This window comes from Muscardinus avellanarius (genome assembly GCF_963383645.1).
Source record: "Muscardinus avellanarius genome assembly, chromosome: 6".
Lineage (NCBI taxonomy): Eukaryota > Metazoa > Chordata > Mammalia > Rodentia > Gliridae > Muscardinus > Muscardinus avellanarius.
The window spans coordinates 70421765-70442274 of NC_137791.1; the positions used below are offsets into that span (position 1 = coordinate 70421765).

Below are 20510 nucleotides of genomic sequence, written 5' to 3' on the forward strand. Positions count from 1 at the left end.
AAGTGAAAAGCATGTACTAGTCCTGAGATTAAATATTTCAAGGGTATTGATAAGGGCTGGGGATGCAGGTCAGTCGTGGACCACTTGCCTAGCAGGCTTGAGGTCCTGGGTTTGATCGCCAGCACCACAAAATAAACCAGTCCAAAACAAACAAACAAAAATCAAGTGTATTGACTAAAGCAAACTCAAGCTAGAGGAAGGCAAGACAATTTGTTACAAATCACTAGCAGGAGTTTCAGAGACACTGGGACACTTTCAGAGCTAGATTTAGCATGGTATTTTGACCTAAATAGAACACTGCTAATAATTATATCTAATAATACCATGTGTCAAACACTCCGTTTAGCACATTGCATGTACTATTTTTAAGGTTATTAAAATGTATATGAATGCATTATGGGCAGGAGACAAATAAGTGAAGGATATGTTATTAGTATTACGAGCTTACTTGTTTTTATTTTTTCAAGCCATTAGAAGACTCAGGCATGGTGGGACATGTCTGTAATCCCAGTACTTGAGAAGCTGAGACAGGAGGAACACGAGTTTGAGGCTAGTCTCAGCAACTTAATAAGACCCTCGGCAACTTAGATCCTGTTTCAAAATAAAATAAAATAAAAAGGGCTGGGGATGTAGCTCAGAAGTTGAATGCTCCTGGGTTCAATCTTTAGTACCAGAAAATTTAAAAAAAGATTGTCACGTTCTTTCCTCCATGTGCTGTCTCTGAGAGCTCCTACCAGGAAGAGTTTACTGCACCTTGGAACTGGCTGTAAAAGAGAAACTGCCTATTTGCACCATACCAGAAACTGGATTCACCTGCTGCTCCCCTTCTCTCTGTTCTGTTTATTTTCATCGGCAGTGGATATTGGCACAGATAGACGTGATTTTGTAAAAAAAAAAAAAAAAATGGTGAATGACAACTCAGAGGGAAGGGATCATATAAATTTCAAATGATATTTGCAAAAGACTCTAAATGAGATTGATTTACCAAGAGGAGAAAATTTAGAAAAGATCTGATACATCGTAACCATCTGTTAATATTTACTTTTTCTCTGCCGTTAGTTCCTGTTTCCATCAGAAAGCTTGGGGCTACAAGCAACAGAAAAGTCTGAATCAAATGGCTCAGACAATAAGGACACTGATAATCCCGCCTAGCAACGAGTTCGAGTTGGGCAGAGTATGTCACCAAGGATCCAGGTTCTTCCCCTTGCTCTGCTCTGCCACCTTTAGTCGGCTGGCAGCACTGTGACTGTAGCTGCTTCACGGACCTGTTCAGACCTGGTAGCAACCAGAGGAAGAAATGAGCAAATTTTTCTGTGTCTCCTTTTCAGAGGTTCTCCCAGCAAACTTTCCTCCTGTCTTATTGGTCAGGAATAGGTCATGGGGCCATTTCCCCAGTCGCTGGCAATGACCATTAGATGCCTACAATTGTTTGAGCAATCCTCTTTTGCAGTGGAGAAGGATTTGGAAATTCCATAGTATCGAACAGATCTGTGCTCTGTATCGGTGATGAAATGTATTGTTTTCCTCCATATTTTAATCCTCTCAAGGATTACTATTCTTTATATTTATGTTTACTATGAATATTGCCTCAGTTAAATTTAAGCACATTTATAAAGCCACAGCTTAAAAGTTTGGATGCTTCAGTACCCTCCAATTTTATATGTAAGTGGTTTTTATATTTTCACACTTGAAATAAAGTAATTTTATTACCTTAATATGGCATGATTTTTTAAAATAAATCTAAAGCCTACAGATTACTACATTTGTAAGCCTTGTTTTCCTTCACCATTTTCTTTGTTTTTTCAGAGACAAAGGCAGAGGTTTATATAGGAAAGTGAGGGATATAAGTTCAACAGGAATAAAGGTCTCACCTTCTTGATCCTCAGGTTCTGACATTGGATATTAATGGGTGATGGCTGAGTGGTGTTGGACCTTGTCTCTCTCTTCATGAATTCTTTGTTTACTAAACATCTCAGGAATCTCAGGTGGGGAAGAGGGGCCATTGTAATTAGCTGTGTGAGTTCACTGAGGCTTTTGCTTAAGATAAAACATGAATTCTGTAGGGTGAAATTAGATAAAGGGTATGGGCCTTCTGAGGCGTCTGCCTAAGATAGCCTTGTATAGGTATAGTTAAAGATTATGAAGTTTCCAGATTTTTTTAAAAAATGTTTTTCCTTTCCTTCCCAGTTTGTCTCCTTTCTACCTAATATTTCATTTCTACTATTCTACTTCATTTCCCCCTGCTGAGACTTCAATCCCTTAATTTTAAGGGTTGATGAAGAGCAAGGTCCATCTTCTAGAGCTTCTTGTCAATGCTGACAAGGGGCAAAGGCCCTCCCTACCCAGGGACTGAAAGTCTTTTCCTGTCCTACCTGGTCTAAAGGAGACATAGGGAGATCAGAGTTTTCTGGTTGTAGAACCATCATCCTTTGATGTTCTAGAAAAAAAGGCATAAACATGCGAGATATTAGCCCCTGACAACAGTAAATCAAACAGCAGAAGAATATTCCAGTGCTAAGTATACTTGCCAAGAAGATAAGAATCTTACTCCACCAAGATGTTTCAGAGAACCAGGAAGTTATTAAGTCATTGAAACTTGAGGCAGAATCAGACATGTTACTAATTTGGGAGCAAAGGTCTTATAATGTAGAAGACACATCTTTAGAATTATCAGGGATATAAATACAACATTTTGCCTTAACAACTGTACAAGTTCCCTCCTTGTGCTGCTGTTAATATATCAAGGGCCATTTGATTTTGTAAGAGAGCCTTTCTCATCATTTTATTTCATCATTTACTCATTAAATGATCTCAACTGTATTGTTTAATGCCATTTGCATATATTTACTTAAGGACTCTGTGCTATATTATATGCACAAAAATTAGGAGGCAAATAAATTGATACTTCTTAGCTGAGATAGACAGTGTTGTTATGAGAAAAAGCACAAAAATAAGAACTTATGCTGATTCATTCCCTTTGGTTTTCTTGAATAATACTCTTAAATCTTCCAGAGGCTCACAGAAATAGTCTTATCAGCACCTTGAGATTTATTCCTGGCTTCATTAAGGCTCTACAGAGTCTAAAGGGGTACAGGTTTAATTATAGATATACGAATTGTATACTTGCAGTTTAACAGCTGTGGGAGTGCTTAAGAAAAGCTTGGAAAGGACCCTTCTATTTGGGGAGAAGCCGACATAAGGGTGAGTCTCTTTTCCAAATCTTGATAGGACATAATCACTTGGCTGTATTTTTGGCACAGAGGTCAAATTTTAAGGAGTTGGAAGGACCTTATTGCCATACTCCAGTAAAGCCTTCCACACTTGTCCCAAGTTAATTACATATTTAATTATTTCCCCTGTTCTAGAATCATTGACAGGATCTGAGGTTAGAAGAAGCCTTCCATAAACAATTTCATAAGGACTCAGTTGGAGAGAGGTTTTAGAGCAATCCTAATCCTTAATAGAGCAATGGGCAGTACGTGGACCAGGTCTCTGAGGTCTCCTGCACAGGCTTTCCTGAGGTGGTTTGATTTGTAAGTTAGCCCTTTCCACCTTTCCTGACAATTGAGGGTGCCAGGAGCTACAGAGACATTAAGTTATGACCAGAGCTTGTGAGACCTCCTGTGCTACCTTTGAGACAAAGGAAGGCCTGTTGTTACTTTGAAGCAACCTAGGGAGTCCAAATCTAGGAATAATTTCCTTTAATACCACCCTTTTCAGTGTGGGTAGGATATGCTTCTACCTACCCCTAAAAAAAAAATGTGTCAGCAAAAACCAGAAAATTTTTATACTCTGAACCAAATGATTAGCATTTCAAGCTGGAAGTCAGAGAGCCAACCTGTTAAGTTATGTATGACATGGTAAAACATTCTCAAGGCACAAAGCCTAAAACCCAGCATACAATTTAGCATATTGGTGCTGGTTGTGGTGGCACACGCTTGTAATCTCAGCCTTCCGGAGGCTGAGACAGGAGGATCTGGGTTTGCAGACAGCCTCAGCTACTTAGTGAGGCCCTCTGCAACTCAGTGAGACCCTGTTTCAAAATAAAGAATAAAAAATAATAGAGCTTGGGGTGTAGCTCAGAGGTAGATGCTCCTTGGTTCAATCCCCAGTACCAAAAAGAAAAAACTTAGCATATTGGCTGTTATGACTATTTATTGGTAACAATAATTTGCTTACCATTTTTTTATACTTCCTATCTTTGTCCTTTCCACTTCCAACACTAAAGTACTTGGCCGTGAAGGAAGAGGACCATGCCTCAGCATAGACTCAATCATAATCAAAGTTCCATCTCCTCTATTTTTCTTTACTTTGTCCCCTCTTCCACTTAATACGTTCAAGGCCTAATTTTTCACTTGTATTATTTAATAATCTCCCAACTACTTACCCCAACTTTGCTCAAAATATGAACAGGGCTTCCCATTTTTCTGAAGCCTATAACCTGGCACCTACCTCTTTTCCCCTTTCTCTTCTCTTCTTCTCTTCTCTTCTCTTCTCTTCTCTTCTCTTCTCTTCTCTTCTCTCTCTCTCTCTCTCTCTCTCTCTCTCTCTCTCTCTCTCTTTTATTTGTGGTACTGTAGGTAGAATACAGGGGCATTCTACCTCTGAGCTACACCTCCAGCCCTATTTTTTATTCTTTATTTTTAAACAATCTTTCTTTCTTTTCTTTTCTTTTTTTGTGCAATACTGGGGATGGAACTCAGAAACACTGTACCCCTGAGATATACCTGAAGCCCTATTTTTTAGTCATTTTATTTTTGAAACAGGGTCTCACTGAGTTGTGGAGGGCTTACTAAGTAGCTGAGGCTGGCAGCAAACCTGCGATCCTCCTATCTCCGCCTCCTGAGTACTGGGATTACAAGCGTGCACCACCACACCTGGCTTACCTATTTATTTTGACTTAATCCTTGTCATCATAAATTCTGTTCTCTTGCACATGTGGCTTGAGGAGTCTGAACCCCTGTGCTCTTGTACATTTTGCTCCTGTATCTTTTGCGATGTTCTTTCTGTCTACCTGGACTATCCCAACGCTCTCTGTAAGTGGGAATCACTCACATTATGAAGATCCAGCTCAGACATCAATTTCAGTCCTTGAAGTAGCTTTCATCATTTTTCTTTGGGCACACTTTTATTGGTGCATTATAATTACACAACACAGTCAAATTCAAAGTGACCCATTTACACATGTGCAGAGCACCTGGTGTGTTTCCTCTGGCTGCCATCCTGCTCCTTCTTCCCTCCCCATCCATGTTAGTAAGAGTGGTTGTGATACCTTCATACATGGACATGACATCATTGAACTGTCTCCTTCTCCAGTCCTCCTTTCTCCCTCCACTCCCTCCACCAATTCTCTCCCACTCGTCTACTGATCTCTCTCCTCATCTAAATAAAGTCCCTTTTGTTTCCTATTTTTTTTCTAGCTTTCATGTATGAAAGAAAACATAACTCTCATCTTTCTGAGCCTGGCTTGTTTATATATATAGTTTTTTTTTTTTTTTTTTGCGGGTCTGGGGATGGAACCCAGAGGCGTTTGACCTCCGAGCTACACCCCCTGCCCAATTTTTTATTCTTTTTTTTGAAACAGAGTCTCACTGAGTTGCAGAGGGCCTTACTAAGTAGCTGAGGCTGTCCACGAACCGCGATCCTCTGGTCTCAGCCTCCCAAATGCTGGGATCACAAGCGTGCGACACCACGCCTGGCTCACTTAGGATGTTTTTTAGTTTCATTTATTTTCCTATGTAAGCTTTTGCCATTTTCCCTTGCTTTCACATTCCTTTTTACATTCATGATGGCAGTTAGGATACATTTAAATTGTATCCATAAATCTGTTTCACTAGACTTGAGGCTTACACAAAACAGATTTAATATCTTAATTAACTTTGCATTTCTTGTCTGGCACATAGTTGCCAATCAGATGTGTTCTTCGTGACATAAAGTAAGTTCAAATTTGAAATTAGGCTGAGGTATTTTGATTTTTAACATTCAGAAATTTTTAATTTTTTTTTAACTTAAGAAGATATTATAGCCGGGCGTGGTGGTGCATGCTTGCAATCCCTGCACTTGGGAGGTGGAGACAGGAGGATCAAGCAGGTTTGAAGCCAGCTGTGCTGGCTTAAGAGACCCTGTTTCCAAATTTTAAAAAAAGTATAAAAATAGGTCTGGGGGTGTAGCCCAGAAGTAGAAGGGTTTCCAAGAACCCCAGTACCACAAAAAAAGAAGAAGAAGGTATTATCTGGTGTTTCTTAAAAATTATTTAAGATTTATTGTTTAGTAAGCTATTACTAATAGTGGATGGTTACTTAAAGAAAGGAATGTTTGCAGTTATATATTAATGAATATTAAATGTAATAATACTAAAGTTTCCTTAAAGTTCCTTAGGAGAACCTCCTTCCTGTCATCTCAGTGAGATTTTTGGAGCCAACACCTTTTTGTTAGCATTTTATCAATCAAATACATTTATTCTCTGTAATGTGTCATATTGGCTCAAAATTATTTTTGTCTTTTATTTTGGCCATTGTGGTTCACTCCATTTCCAAGAAAATGAAAATTTCCAAGCATGGGTATAAAATTTATGCTTTTAGAGATTGTCCATTTTATAATTGTGCCCTTTTTTAAATTTTTAAACATTATGTAGCAAGAGTTGGGCATAGTCGTGCACACCTGTAATCCCAGTACTTGGGAGGCCGAGATAGGAGCATTGCAGGTTCCAGGCCAGCCTCAGCATTTAGTGAGACTCTCAGAAACTTAGCAAGACCCTGTTTAAAAAAAATACCAAGGGCTTGGGTATAGCTCAGAGGTAGAACCCCTTGGGTTCAATTCTTACACACACACACACACACACACACACACACACACACACACACACACGAAAAATGATGTAGCTTAAAATGTACATGGTGATGCATACCTGTAACCCAAATACTTGGGAGGCTGAGACAAGGGGATCACAGGTTCAAGGTCAGCACATTAACATAGTAAGACTGTTTCAAAATAAAAAGGAGGACTGGGGGTATAGCTGAGTGGTAGAGCACCTTGAGTTCAATCCACAGTACCTACCATATACACACACAAAAGAAACAAATTAAGTTGCCATTCCTGTCACCAGGTACCATCTAAAGAATGGACTACTGGGCCTTCATTTCAGTGGTTCACACTCGCCCAGTCTGCTCAGCATCTGATTTCATGCTTCACCAATTTTCAAAACACCTCTGTGGCTTCCTCATGGCACTTTGAACTCTTCTGCCAAGGCACTGCCAAGGTTTAGAGCATTCTTAAAGCTTTTATGAAAGTCAGCCATAAAATTGAGTATTGAGTAAAACAAATACTTAATGCTCTTTTTAGGAATCTATCCCAAGAAAATAGTGTGACCCAACAGCTAACTACAAAACTAGCCAGAGAGAAAAGTTACTTATAGTAGCAAGATCTGAAGATCATCTATATGGTCAAGAGAATGGGTAAGCAAGAAAATCACAAAATAGCCATGATATGTTCAAATAAAGGACTATTTTCCAGTCAATAACAACCATTTTGGGTAGGATATATAGTGATAGGGAGAATTCTCATAACCTCCAGGGAAGAGAGCTGAGAAAGCTTCCCATACTTAGGCTGTGATTGGTAGTCGTGGGACAGACTGATGTTCCTAGGAAATGTAATCTATCGTGTATTTTACCATAGCATCAATCACAACTAAATTTCAGACGTTTGTACTTCCTGTCTTCACCATATGAAAGGCACTGTGCCAGCTACTGCTTGAGCACAGCATGAACACGCTCAGTGGTGGCTTTTCAGTTCTTGTTCTTAGATACTGTAAACCACTTCCTCTTCCTCCTCCTCCTCCTCCTCCTCCTCCTCCTCCTCCTCCTCCTCCTCCTCTCCTTTGTACAGGAGATTAAACTCAGGGGTGTTCTACCTCCAAGCCCCAGCCCTTCTTACTTTTTATTTTGAAACAGGGTTTTGCTAGGTTGCTGAGAGTCTTGGTAAATTGCTGAAGCTGGTTTCAAATCTGTGATCCTTCTATCTCAGCCCCTGAAGTACTGGGATTATAGGCATGTATCCTCACACCAAGCTCCACTTCTTGAAATCTCTCTTAGTTTCCTCAGCATCACCTCTCCTGGTTTTCCACTTATGTCTCTGGCTGTCCCTTCTCTGTACTTTTTCATGTGTTCCTATTCTTCTTCTTGTCCTTATATGATGGAGTTTTTTGTGTGTGGGGGTTGGGGGAGTCCCAATTCTCTCTTGTTTTGGTCCTCAATACATTCTTCTTGATGTGATATTAGACCTACAGTTCCAAGGATGGGCCATGCTTTGCTCTCCTCCTCTTCCTTCTACTCCTTGTCATCCTCCTCCTCCTCTCCTCTCCTCTCCTTTCTTTCTTTCTTTCTTTCTCTCTTTCTTTTCTCCTCCTCCTCCTCCTCCTCCTCCTCCTCCTTCTTCTTCTTCTTCTTCTCCTTATTCTTCTTCTTCCTTCTCCTCTCCTTCTCCTTGTCATCATCATCGTCCTCCTCCTCCTCCTCCTCTTCCCCCCTCTCCTTCTCCTTCTCCTTCTCCTTTTCTTTCTTCTTGAACTGGGGGTTTAACTCAAGGGTGTTCTGCTTCCCAGCTACACTCCCTATCCTTTTTTATTTTTTGTTTTGAAACAGGGTCTCACTAAATTGCTGAGATTGGCCTCAAACCTGCAATCCTCCTATCTCAGATATGCAACACCACACCTGGCTCCATGGTCTCCTTTGTTATTACATTTTTAGTATTTACCTTTACTAATTTTGTCCTGAATATGAACCGTTTAGATCAAACGTGTGTGTGTGTGTGTGTGTGTGTGTGTGTGTGTGTGTGTGTTTTACTGGGGATTGAGCCTAGGAGTGTGCTACCTCTAAGCCACATTCTACCCCTATATTATTATTTTTTCTTTTTAATCTAGCTTTTTAAAAAATTTATTTATTATTTTAATAAATTTTTCTTGGTGCATTGTAGTCATTCATCTCAATGGTATAAAAATCCTGTAGAGATACACATGCACACATAACCCAATCAGCCCCTACCCAATCTCTAACCCCTTCCCTCTCCCTCCCTCCTACCCATGCTTGGCTTCCTGATTATCTTTGATATGTTTAAGTACATCTTGTGCTTTAAAGAGTTTCCCTTATCCTACCTCTTATCCCTTCAGATATGTCACCTTCATTGCTCCTCTATAGGGTCCCTTCTTCATCTAGAGTTCCTCCTGTTATTCATTTCTCCCTAATATTTTGCACATTAAGAAAAGCATCTTTCTTATTTTTTGTGACATTTCACTGTAAATGTCATAATTTGTTCTCCCTATGTCTGGGCAAAATTCCATTGTGTACATATCCCATAGTTTGAAATCCACTCATCCGTTGAAGGACATCTTGGCTGGTTCCACAGTTTGGCAATGGTGAACTGTGCAGCTATGAACATGGTTGTTCATACATTAGTTTGGTATTTTGGTTTCCATTCTTTTTGGTAGATACCCAGAGGTGGTATTGCTGGATCATATGGTAAGTTCGTTTTCCTTCTTCTGAGGATCCTCTATACTGTTCTCCAAAGTGGTTGCACCAACTTGCAAATCCACCAACAATGTATTAGAGCTTCTATTTCTCCACACTTATTCCCACGCACTGAAAACCTGAAAGCCAGAAGGTGAGTAACTTTGACAGGATGATCCACTCACAACCAATTCTTTTTTTAGTAGAGTTTCACTTGGATCTGGAAATCTGCTGAGAGATTAGATAAGGCAGCAGCAGCTTATTTTGCTTCCTGGCCACACAGCTGAAGAAACCAGCTGGTCCTTTGCTGTAGAGCAGGCCCCAGTTCCAGGCCTGCCGCGCAACAGGCTCCAGACCCGGCCTCGCTGCATGGCAGGCTCCGGGCCCAGCCTCGCTTGGTCCAGACCTGACCTCGCCGTGCAGCAGGCTCTGGGCCCAGCCTCACTGGCTCCAGACTGGCCTCGCCGTGTGGCAGGCTCTGGTTCCTTGGTTCCTATCACTGTGGGCAGGACATTTACAGAGGTTCTTCTCTCTCTCTCCCTCCCTCCCTCTCTCCCTCTCTCCCTCTCTCCCTCTCTCCCTCTCTCTCTATATATGTATAGATAGATAGATATAGATATAGATAGATAGATATAGATAGATAGATAATATATATAGCTATATAAATATATTTTTTTTTAAAGTAGGAGAAAATAGCACATGTCATTTGCAGAAGCTGAGAGCCCAATTCCCTGGCAGCAATGGATTTTATCTCCCCACTGAAAGTGGAGGCTCTCAGACTCACCATGGAGAGCGGGATCCACTGCTCCAAACACACCCTCGCTCCCAGCTCAGCACAAAAGAGTGCAGCAGCCATTAGCTGAGGTCTTCTGAGATACCTGCGCAGCAAATCAGTCCAGCAATACGGGTGGGGCTGCCTCCAACTTGCCCCGGACATTTTTCTTACATAGTATGTTGTCCAGAATTCCTGCACATGTATGGCTAGAGCAGTCTACTTTTGGGTAGATATTTTTAAAATTCAAGGTGGAATGGATTGGATTGGTCTGCCTCTCAATACTGGCCACTGCCACTACCGCCATCTTGGTCTATCTCTGCAAAACCTTTTTTTACATTGTATGTTGTTCAGAGTTCCTGAGAATGTGGGGCAGGAACAGTCTACTTTTGGAGAGATTTCTTCAAAAATTCAAGGTGGATTTGGTTGGATCTGTCTCCCTCTCCTGAATACTCGCTGCCACTGCCGCCACCTTCTTGGTCTCTCCTAGAGTATATTGTTGTTAAGTATTCCTGTGAATGTGTGGCAGGAGCAGTCTGCTTTCTGATCTCTTCTGGATATCCCTCCAAAAATTACTTTTCTTGCAGTGGCGGGTGCTATGCTGCTGTCTTGCCTCTATTTCCACCATTTTCCACTCTCTCTCCTATATTTCAGATAGGAAGTCATGACTGTGTGTTGTCCCAATCAGCTATTAAATCAAAATCTGTTGTCCAGGGTTTCTCAGGGGGATGCATATCCTATTCGGCTGCTACTAAACATCACCTCTGCAGCCGTGTCGCCACAGTAGCTGCAACTGCAGCCGCTGCCACCTTCCTCCCTCTTTAACATTTTTTAATAAAGAAAACAGTATGTGTCTTTTGCAGGAGTTGGGGACCCCAGTACTTAGTATGTGTTTTATCTCCCCGCCAAGAGTAGAGGCCCACAACTTCACTGTGGAGAGCAGATTCTGCTGCTCGGGACGCACCCAGCCCCAGTGCTGCGTAGAGGAGAGTAACCAGGAAAACCCTTGGCTCACTAGACCTGTGGCACCGGCTGACCTGACTATGCGGGGTTCCATCTGACACGCCCCAAACATTTTTCTTATGTAGTATGTTGTCCAGAGTTTCTGAGCATGTGGGGCAGATGCAATATACTTTCAGGGAGCTCAAAAGTTCAGGGTGGATTAGGATGAATTTACCTGCCTCTTCCCAATACTGGCCGCTGCCGCCACTGCCATCTTGGCCCTCCTCCTGAGCATTTTTCTTACATAGTATGTTGTCCAGAATTCCTGAGCATGTGGGGCAGGAGCAGTGTTTTTTGGGGGAGATTTCTCCAACAGTTCAAGGCAGGTTAGATTGGTTTTATGTACCTCTCCCGAATACTGGCCACTGCTGCCGCCGCTGTCTCAGCCATCTTAGTCCGTCTCTTTTTATATTTTAGTTAGGAAGTCATGGCTATAAATGTTTCTCTATATTTTCCCAATCATATATTAAACCAAAATCTGATATCTGGAGTTTCTCAGAGGAATACCTGTCCTATTTGGCCGCTGCCAGCTATTGTTGCTTTGGCCGCCTCTCCCATATTATTTTTAATTAAAAATTTTTGGTGGTACTGGGGTTCCTGGAAACCCTTCTTTCTCCGGGCTACACTCCCAGATGCATTTTATATTTTTATTTGGAAACAGGGTCCCTTAAGCCAGCGCGGCTAGCTTCGAACCTGTGCGATCCTCCTGTCTCCGCCTCCCAAGTGCTGGGATTACAAGCATGCGCCACCACGCCCGGCTTTAATTTTTAAAATTTTAACCAGTGTGTCACTAGATTGCTGAGAGTCTTGTTACATTGTTGAGACTGTCCTTGAACCTGTGATCCCCCTCTCTCAGCCTCCCAAGTACTAGGATTACAGGCTTGTGCCACCATGCCCAGCTAGACATAGGTTATTAATATTCACTTTAAAAGTGAGTACTGCTTGTATGACTTACTTCTGGGGCAATGCAATCAAAACCACATGTCTCATCTATACAAACTTGGAAGTCTGTATCATAGGTGAGTGAAAGGCTTGGGGAGGAAGGTAACCAGAGGAGACAGGAGATGGCTCAAAGGCAATACAGGCTTTATGGGGATAAAACCTGCAGAGGGGATCACTAGGAAAGGCTGGAGCTCCTATCTTCTTACAGACTAGAAATTTGTATTGGTTAAGGGGGAGATTCTACAGGGTGGGAGAGAGGGGAAGCGCTAGGTGGCTATTGCCCAGGTGATTGTTACAGAAGATTCTACAGGGTGGGGCAATGATGATTAGCTATTACCAAAAGGGGCTTATTAAGGAGAGATTCTATGCAAAGGGCTTGTCAGGCAAGTCTTAGGCAAGACAGTGGGGGCATCTCCAGCAAGGAGAAAGAGTGTATTGAACAAGACTAGGGACTTTCTGGTAAGCAAAGAGACCTGAAAAAATGACACATCTTCACAAGATGGAGTGGCTTTTGTTAGAAATTCTAACAGCAAGGAAAGGAGAAATAGAGGTGCTCTCTGCTTGTACACAGGAAGAAGAGGCAGTTGCCTCCCTGTACCTCACAGAAAGACAGGGAAAGCCCTTTGCTTGTTGGGACAGAATGAGAAGAATCTTTTGGGAATATAGATAAAATCTCTTCAAGACTGGAGAGTCTACCTTTGTGTCCAGCGTTTATGACCTAGAGACACTTCCATACTTCTGACACTCATTCCTCCTCGAAATGCTAGGACTTATGAAGACAGTGATCCAACCTTCCTGGTGTCTTGGGAGTTTGTGCATTGTTTATATATGCTGTACATATATATATATATATATATATATATATATATATATGTGTGTGTGTGTGTGTGTGTGTGTGTATCAAATATATAAATAATATGTGATATGTATAAATGATATATGAGTATATTATTTACATATTTATTCACATATAAATATATATGGATAATAATATAAAATATATATAATAATTTTTTTATAGAATTGGGGATTGAACACAGGGGTGCTCTGCCACTAAGCTATATTCCCAGCCTTTTAAAATTTTTATTCTGAGACAGGGTCTCCCTAAATTGCCCAGGCTCACCTTGAACTTGCAATCCTCCTGCCTTGGCCTCCAGAGTAGCTGGTATTACAGAGGTTTGTCACAACACCCAGCTATATTATTTATATTTTATTATATATGTATATTTGGCCTTTGTACCTGATTCCTGAGTCAGAAGTCTAGAAATCCTTGGAATTTCCTGAGTGAGAGCAGTGTCTTTTATTATTCACAAGGAGCCCTTTCCTGCCACACCAGAGTTTGGTATGGTGACTAGCAAGGTGACTCACCATGAGCTCTTGCCGGTCATCCACAAGATCAGAGGCTTGGAACTTTCAGTACTACCACCCTCTCCGTCCTCAGAGCGGAGGAGGGAGACTGGAGTTTAACTTCACACCAATGGCCAGTGAGTTGATCCATCATGACTATGCAACAGAGCTGCAACAACAACAAAAAACTTGAAAGTGTGGGGCGTGGTGGTGCACACTTGTAATCCCAATACCTGGGAGCTGAGACAGGTGACTTGCAGGTTCAAGGACAGCCTCAGCAACTTAGTGAGGCCCTTTGCAACTGAGTGAGGCGTGTTTCAAAATAAAGAATAAAATAGGGCTGGGTGTGTAGCTAAAAGGTAGAATGCCCCTGGGTTTAATGACCAGTACCACAAAAACAGACGGACTTCTGAACAAGGACTCCAGGAGAGCTTTCTGAATAGGAACATGTTCATGTACCAGGAGGGTAGTGTGCTCTGATGCCTTGGGGACAGAAGTTCCTGTGCTTGGGTCCTTCTGAACCTGGTCCTGTGCCCCTCTTCATCTGGCTGTTAATTTGTATCCTTCATCATAAACTGTAATCAAGGATCACAGAAACCTCCAAATTTCTAATTGGCCAGGCAGAAGTGCAGGTAACCTGAGACCCCATTTGTGGCTGGTGTCTTAAATAGGAGGCAGTCTTGTGGAACTAGACCTTTAATTTATGGGGTCTGCCCTAACTCTGGGCACTTAGTGTCAGAATCGAATTGTAGGTAACCCCATTTGTATCAGATAATTAGAGACATGAGAATACTATTGGTAAAACAATGTTTCCTCCCTAGCCTTAGTGCTCCTTGAAAATCTCTTTTCTCTCTGTACAAAGACAGTGCTTTCATAAAATAAGAACTCAACAAACATTTTGTTATATTAAGTTATTTACAGTCTCTGGATTTAAGGAGTTCACAATCAAAATGAGAAAAGCATATAAATTCCTAAAGAGTAAAGAAAAGTTACTTAGATTTCATAAACTAAAACAAAGTTCTAGTGCTCGTTTAAGGGCAGCACCATAGTTGAAGGACTAATGCCTACAATTTCAAATGGCCATGACAGTGGCAGTGAAAAGATGCTGTCCTTATGTGTGAATTTCAGTGGTAGAGACTGGAGTCACACAAATTAACACACTCAGAAACTCAACCACCATCGATACCCACCAAGATCAACCTAGATCAGCACTAGGGCTCCTTCTACCAAGCATGGAAGCCACTCTGATGACCAATCTGAAGCTAAAGTCGCCTGAGCTCCAGAAAAGGGCTTTCCCACTGATGGTGACACCTGGAGGACTGGGTCTGAAACCAGCACCTCTGCATCAAGTTGAAATAAGACCTGGCTACTCCGGAAGTGCTTGTTTGCTCTGTGGTTCCTCTGATTTCATCTCAACAGAGAGAAGACAACAGACAGCAAGCATTCTCATTCCAGATCTGAATCACCTAAAAACAGTGAAAAAGAAAGGGAAAGTTAAAATCTTCTCCTCAAATCTGTGGAAACACACACTGAAGAATTTTAGCTAGAATCACGGTCAGCGCCAGTGGAAAGGATGTGCTGCGTGTTTCCAAAGGCCAGGGCAATGTCTTCCCTGGGTTTGAGAATCAGATAAAGAAGACACAGAAACACATGGATGAGAATAGATGGATAGCCAGGTGTATCCTCCAGCCATGCTGGTCCTTGGCTGGACATTCTGCTTGCCCCCCTCCCAATCCTACAAGATTCCCCATGACTACCCAGATCTCAGAAGAGTACTCTTCTCTCAGAGCCACAGCAACCTTAGGAGCTCTGCACTGTTTCCTGGTAAAATTTAGCTGCAGGAGCTCCTGCCCTTCTGTGGCAAAAGCCTTTCAGCAAAATAATGTGACTTTCAATGGTCTGGTAGAGGTTAAAAAGACCCACGTCTGATGTCTGTGATCAGCCAGGCCATCGTTTTAGAGTTCTCCTAATTCCTAGAGGTTGGCTTACTAGTCATCCACTGAGGCATTTTATCTGAAATTTCTTTATTTGGGCCACAGAAGAAGGTAGTCTCTGGGTTGCCATTTATTCATGACCACCTATCTTAAAAGTAAGCTCATCTAGCCCCAACTTCTGAGAGAGTATAAAAGCCACTGGAGAAACCAAGCTTCAGGGTGCTACTACTCTGTCTCATTTTGGAGCATTTTTTACAAGAAAATTCTTGAGTTTATAATCTGATTGTCTGTTGGTCTGCCTAGTACTTTCAGGAAGGAGGAACAGAATTTATGCGGAGTTTCTGTTAGGACTAGAATCACTTCAGTCTTATGTCCTCTTCTGCAAGTGGTGGACAAATCGTGGGTAAGTTTTATAGAATTATTCAGGACCGTTCCCTCCCCATTACCACTAGAGGCTCAAGAAAATGGTGGTCCACAAGGTCAATGTGTAAAGTATACAGAGCATTCTTACCTTTTATTATGCAGTACGGCCGTAACATTTGTTCTGAGTGCTGTAACTGTGCTGCACTTGAGATAATATTGTTTGTACAGCATCCGTGTGTGGAAAAAAGTTAACATAGCAAGCCTGAGACTGCTTTGTTGATAAAGTCCTGCTTGCAAGCCTTGGCTGGCATTTTGAAACTTAAATTTGGAGAGGGTTCCCACCATTCTTAGAACTGGTCAAATTAGCTCATTATGCCTAAAATGTTTCACAAACAGTGTTGTTAATGCTGAACACCTGCCTCTGTTCTAAATCCTAGAATTTTGGTACATGCAGGATATAGGGTGCCTACATGACCAGCCCAGATTAAAAAAAAAAAGCGGTACTTTTTCCTTAATAAGGTTCTCTGTTACAGGACCTTTCGCACACATTGTTGCAGTTCATTGCTGAAGAAATTAAGTTCTGTCCATTTCTAGAGAGGACTCCTAAAAATTTAAATCTATTTCCCCCATATGAGCCTTGTGCTTTTGCTGATTTTGTTTTGTATCCTTTAACTGTAGTTAATCACAGACATGAATACCACTATATGCAGAGTCCTGGGAGTCGTCCTAGTGAATCTCTGAATCTGGCAGTGGTCTTGGGGATCCCCATCAGTTAATCTAAAAGAAATAATTGCACTGTATAGAATAAGAATAAAAATTGGGCAAAAATGCTAATGCTCTTTCATATGTTAAATGGTTCCCATTTGGGGACATAGAATTACATTGAGCACCTCTTTTTCTATAGATAAATAAGAATGGCAATTGATATTAATTCTGAAAATGAACCTCAAAATCCTACAACAGAATTTATTCATCTTTATAATATACAAATATATTATACTCAAGTAATATAAGAAAATTGTTTTATCACCTTTTTTCTCAAAGATGGAAAAAGTACCTCATAATTTATTTATTTATTTATTTACTTTTTGGTACTGGGGATTGAACCCAGAGGTAATTTTACCTCCAAGCTACACCCCCAGCCCTTTTTGTTTTTTCCTTTTAAAACAGGGTCTCACAAAGATACTCACATTAAAGCTGGGCATGGTGGTGCACGCTTGTAATGCCAGCATTTGGGAGGCTGAGACAGGAGGATTATGGTTTGCAAATAGTGTCAGCTACTTAGTGAGGTCCTTTGCAACTCAGTGAGACGCTGTTTCAAAATAAAGAATAAAAATAGGGCTGGGGATATAGCTCAGAGGTAGAATGTCCCTGGGTTCTATCCCCAGTACTTCAAAATAAATAAATAAATAAATAAATAAATAAATAAATAAATAAATAAATAAATAAAAGATACTGAGGATCTTAAGTTGCTGAGGCTGTCCTCCAAACTGCACTCTTCCTGTTTCAGCCTCCCGGGTACTAGGATTACAGGTATGTGCCACCATGCCTGGTTTTCATGATGCTTCTTGAATTTTAGATCAAGACGTCAAAACTATGGTGCAAATTCCAGACAATAGAAAATAACATACGAGTATAAACGTGCTATGTATTTAATACAGCAAATATTTCTGTTATCTGGAGATATGCTAAACATAGTGTGTGTGTGTGTGTAAGGGAGACGGGGGTTTGTAAAAGAAAGATGAAATCAAAAGCCTTCTAATGTCAAGTTGGGGGATATGAGCCTAAATAGTATGTCATGGGTACAATAAGTGAAAAAAGATTATATCCTTTTAAGGTTTGGGACAGATCTAAATAATTTCTGGTCTATACCATTAGAAATCTTTCCCAGATTGCAATATGGCCTTTATTCTTCTTAAACAGAAGAAAGCCCAGAGCGCCCTCTGCCTCGTTATACTTAAAGCACCAGGCAGCCAACATGTAACTGACATACCACAGAATGTACAGAGTTTTTTGTTTGGTTGGTTTTTTGGGGTTTTTTTTGTTTTGTTTTATTTCGGTTTTTGGCTGTAATGGGTATGGGGGCACTGTACCTCTGAGCTACACCCCCAGCCCTATTTTTTAGTCTTTTTGTTTTTTGAATCAGTGTCTCACTGAGTTGCAAAGGGCTTCGCTAAGTAGCTGAGACTATCCTCTACAGGTTGTAAGGAAAGAAACCCAAGGACTAATTTGACTCCCTTATGGTTCTTAGCAGTTAAATAGGATAACACATGTAAAGTGCCCAGAATATATCAGTATTCAAGAATTGTCTACTGTTAAGAGTGCAGAGCAGCTTTTTATTGCAGCACAAGCCTGTAACACCAGGCTGAGACAGGAGGACTGAGTTGGAAGCCAGCCTCCACAATGTAGCAAGGCTCTCAGCAACTTAGTGAAAACCTGTTTCAAAATGAAAGTGAAATAGGGCTGGGGTGTAGCTCAGAGGTAAAATGACTCTGGATTCATTTCCCCTCACCATAAAAAAAAAAAAAAGACTGCTGAGCAGGTCTTCTAGTGGCAGGCTCTTAGCATCATGCGTGATGACAATTCCTCAGTTACATGGACTCTTCCTTCCTTTGTTTCTTTCTTTTTCTTTCTCTTTTTGAGTACTGGCAATTGAACCCAGGGTGTTATACCTGTGAACTACATCTCCTGCTTTGCCTTTTATTTTGAAACAGTGCTAGCTAAGTTGCTGGGTCCTCAAACCTGCAATCCTCTTGTTTTAGCCTCTCAAGTACTGAGATTACAGACATGTGCCACTGCACCCAGCTTTGATTACATGAACCCTTTCAGATAACTGTCAAATGTAGGTTTTTGTAACAGTTTGGGATGTTGTCATGGGTTCTTGTTCTTGGCTACTTTAGGGGGAAAAAATGGGCAGAACTGCACAGCTGCGAGTTTAAGCAAAGTTTTATTATTACAGATAGAAGGGGGAGAGCAATTAAAGCACTACATCAGAGGTGACACTGTGGATTGTCTTGAAAGTAAGACGCTGATCTCTTTGAGCACATACAATTTTTTATAGGAATTAACATTGGGTTAATATAGCTTGCTTTTCATCTTTTTAGTCTAACCTGTTGTGAGAGTCTATATAATTCTTTTTCCAAATGTAGGAATCTGTACTTTAACATTCAGTGTTCAGCTGAGCTAACAAGCCAACTTATAGCTGACCAAGGTCAACTTTCCTGAAGCTCTTGGTTGACATCTTAGAGACAAGAGAAAAGGACTTTATTGTTCTAAGTATGAAAGCTTATTCTTATTAGCAATCAATACTACCCTTATTAGCAATCAATACAGGCTCAATCCCCATCAGTTTTCACTTGTGTAATGAAAGCCCCTTAAACGTGAATACAGTTTCAACTTACATTCTTCAATTTAGCCATTTTTAGAATTAAAAAGGCAACGCCTGGATATATACAATATTTTAGGTTTAGTAGGTTTTACGAAGCTTTCCTTTGGTAAAAAAAAAAACACAGTTCTGTATGAATAAAAACTATCCTTTTCCATTTATTGAAAACGCTGGTAACATGAATGTGCCCACATGCACCTCTTGAAGGTAAAAGGACCACCGACACCCTTGTCCAGTAGACACGGGCTGCCCTCCCTGCCACCGCGCATGCGTGCCCGGGAGCCGCCGCTGTCGCTGCCGGGTGACGTCATCTCAGCGCGCCCGCCATCCGGAGCCTAGCGCCATGCTGGGCCTGCGGGCGGCATCCGCCCTCGCTCGGAGTCTGTTGGCTGCCGCGCCGGCATGGCCCGGAGGCTCGCGCTGCCGCTCCCTGGCCCTGGCGCGCGTAGGAGGGGCGCCCGACTGCGGCGACCGGCGGCCCCAGGCCCCGCCGCAGCCTGGAGGGCGCCCGCTCAGCCTGTCGGCGGCGGCAGTGGTGGACTGCGCGCCCCGTCCCCTGCAGCCCTACCTGCGCCTCATGCGGCTGGACAAGCCCATCGGTGAGTGAGCGCCGAGCCGGCCTCTGCCCCGGGAGACGCGGGCCCAGCGCGCGGGCCAGTCACCCCCAGGAGCTCGGGTGATCTTGATGGGGAAAACAGTTTTGCAAAGATGAACCCGCCGAATTCGCCGAACGGACCCGCCGGGACCGAGTCCCCAAGACAAGCAAAAAAAAAAAAAAAAAAAAGTCATCCCACAGTTACTGGTCTAAATGGTGAATCTAGCAGAACGTGTAGTTCTCGTGGCCCAGCATTTGCAAATTTACAATGTTGAAGCACTTGCACATTCGTTAGTGTGTGATTTCCCGCCGCCCTCCGCCCCCGCGAGTGTACAAGGCAAGTAGTTAAGGCAGTTGAGATGTTGAAGAAACTAAGGCTCTTGGTCAGAGCCAGGACCAAAGATCATGTTTTGGTGCTAAGCCCTTTTTGTGCATCACCCCATGACACGTTGATTTAGTGGAGTGTGTGTGTGTGTGTGTGTGTGTGTGTGTGTGTGTGTGTGTGTGACACTGGGGATGGAATCATGGGCCTAAGTCTGGACCACACTCCCAGATCTATTTTACTTTTTATTTGAAAATAGGGTCTTGCTAAGTTGCTGAGAGCTTCACAGAGTTGCTGAGGCTGGATTCAAACCTGTGATCTTCCTGTTTCAGCCTCCCAAGTACTGGG

General features: G+C 41.9%; 1 protein-coding gene across 1 annotated transcript in view; it reads left to right on the forward strand.

Annotated features, from left to right (window-relative positions):
• Positions 1–19588: 19588 nt before the first annotated feature.
• Positions 19589–20510, forward strand: part of COQ2 (coenzyme Q2, polyprenyltransferase) — a gene marked incomplete at both ends in the record, with an annotated part of 30226 nt that continues 29304 nt past the window's right edge. Inside the window, one exon of the mRNA XM_080697552.1 lies at positions 19589–19844. Within this exon, the coding sequence (XP_080553678.1) occupies positions 19589–19844 (256 nt within the window). The remainder of the gene's footprint in view (positions 19845–20510) is intronic.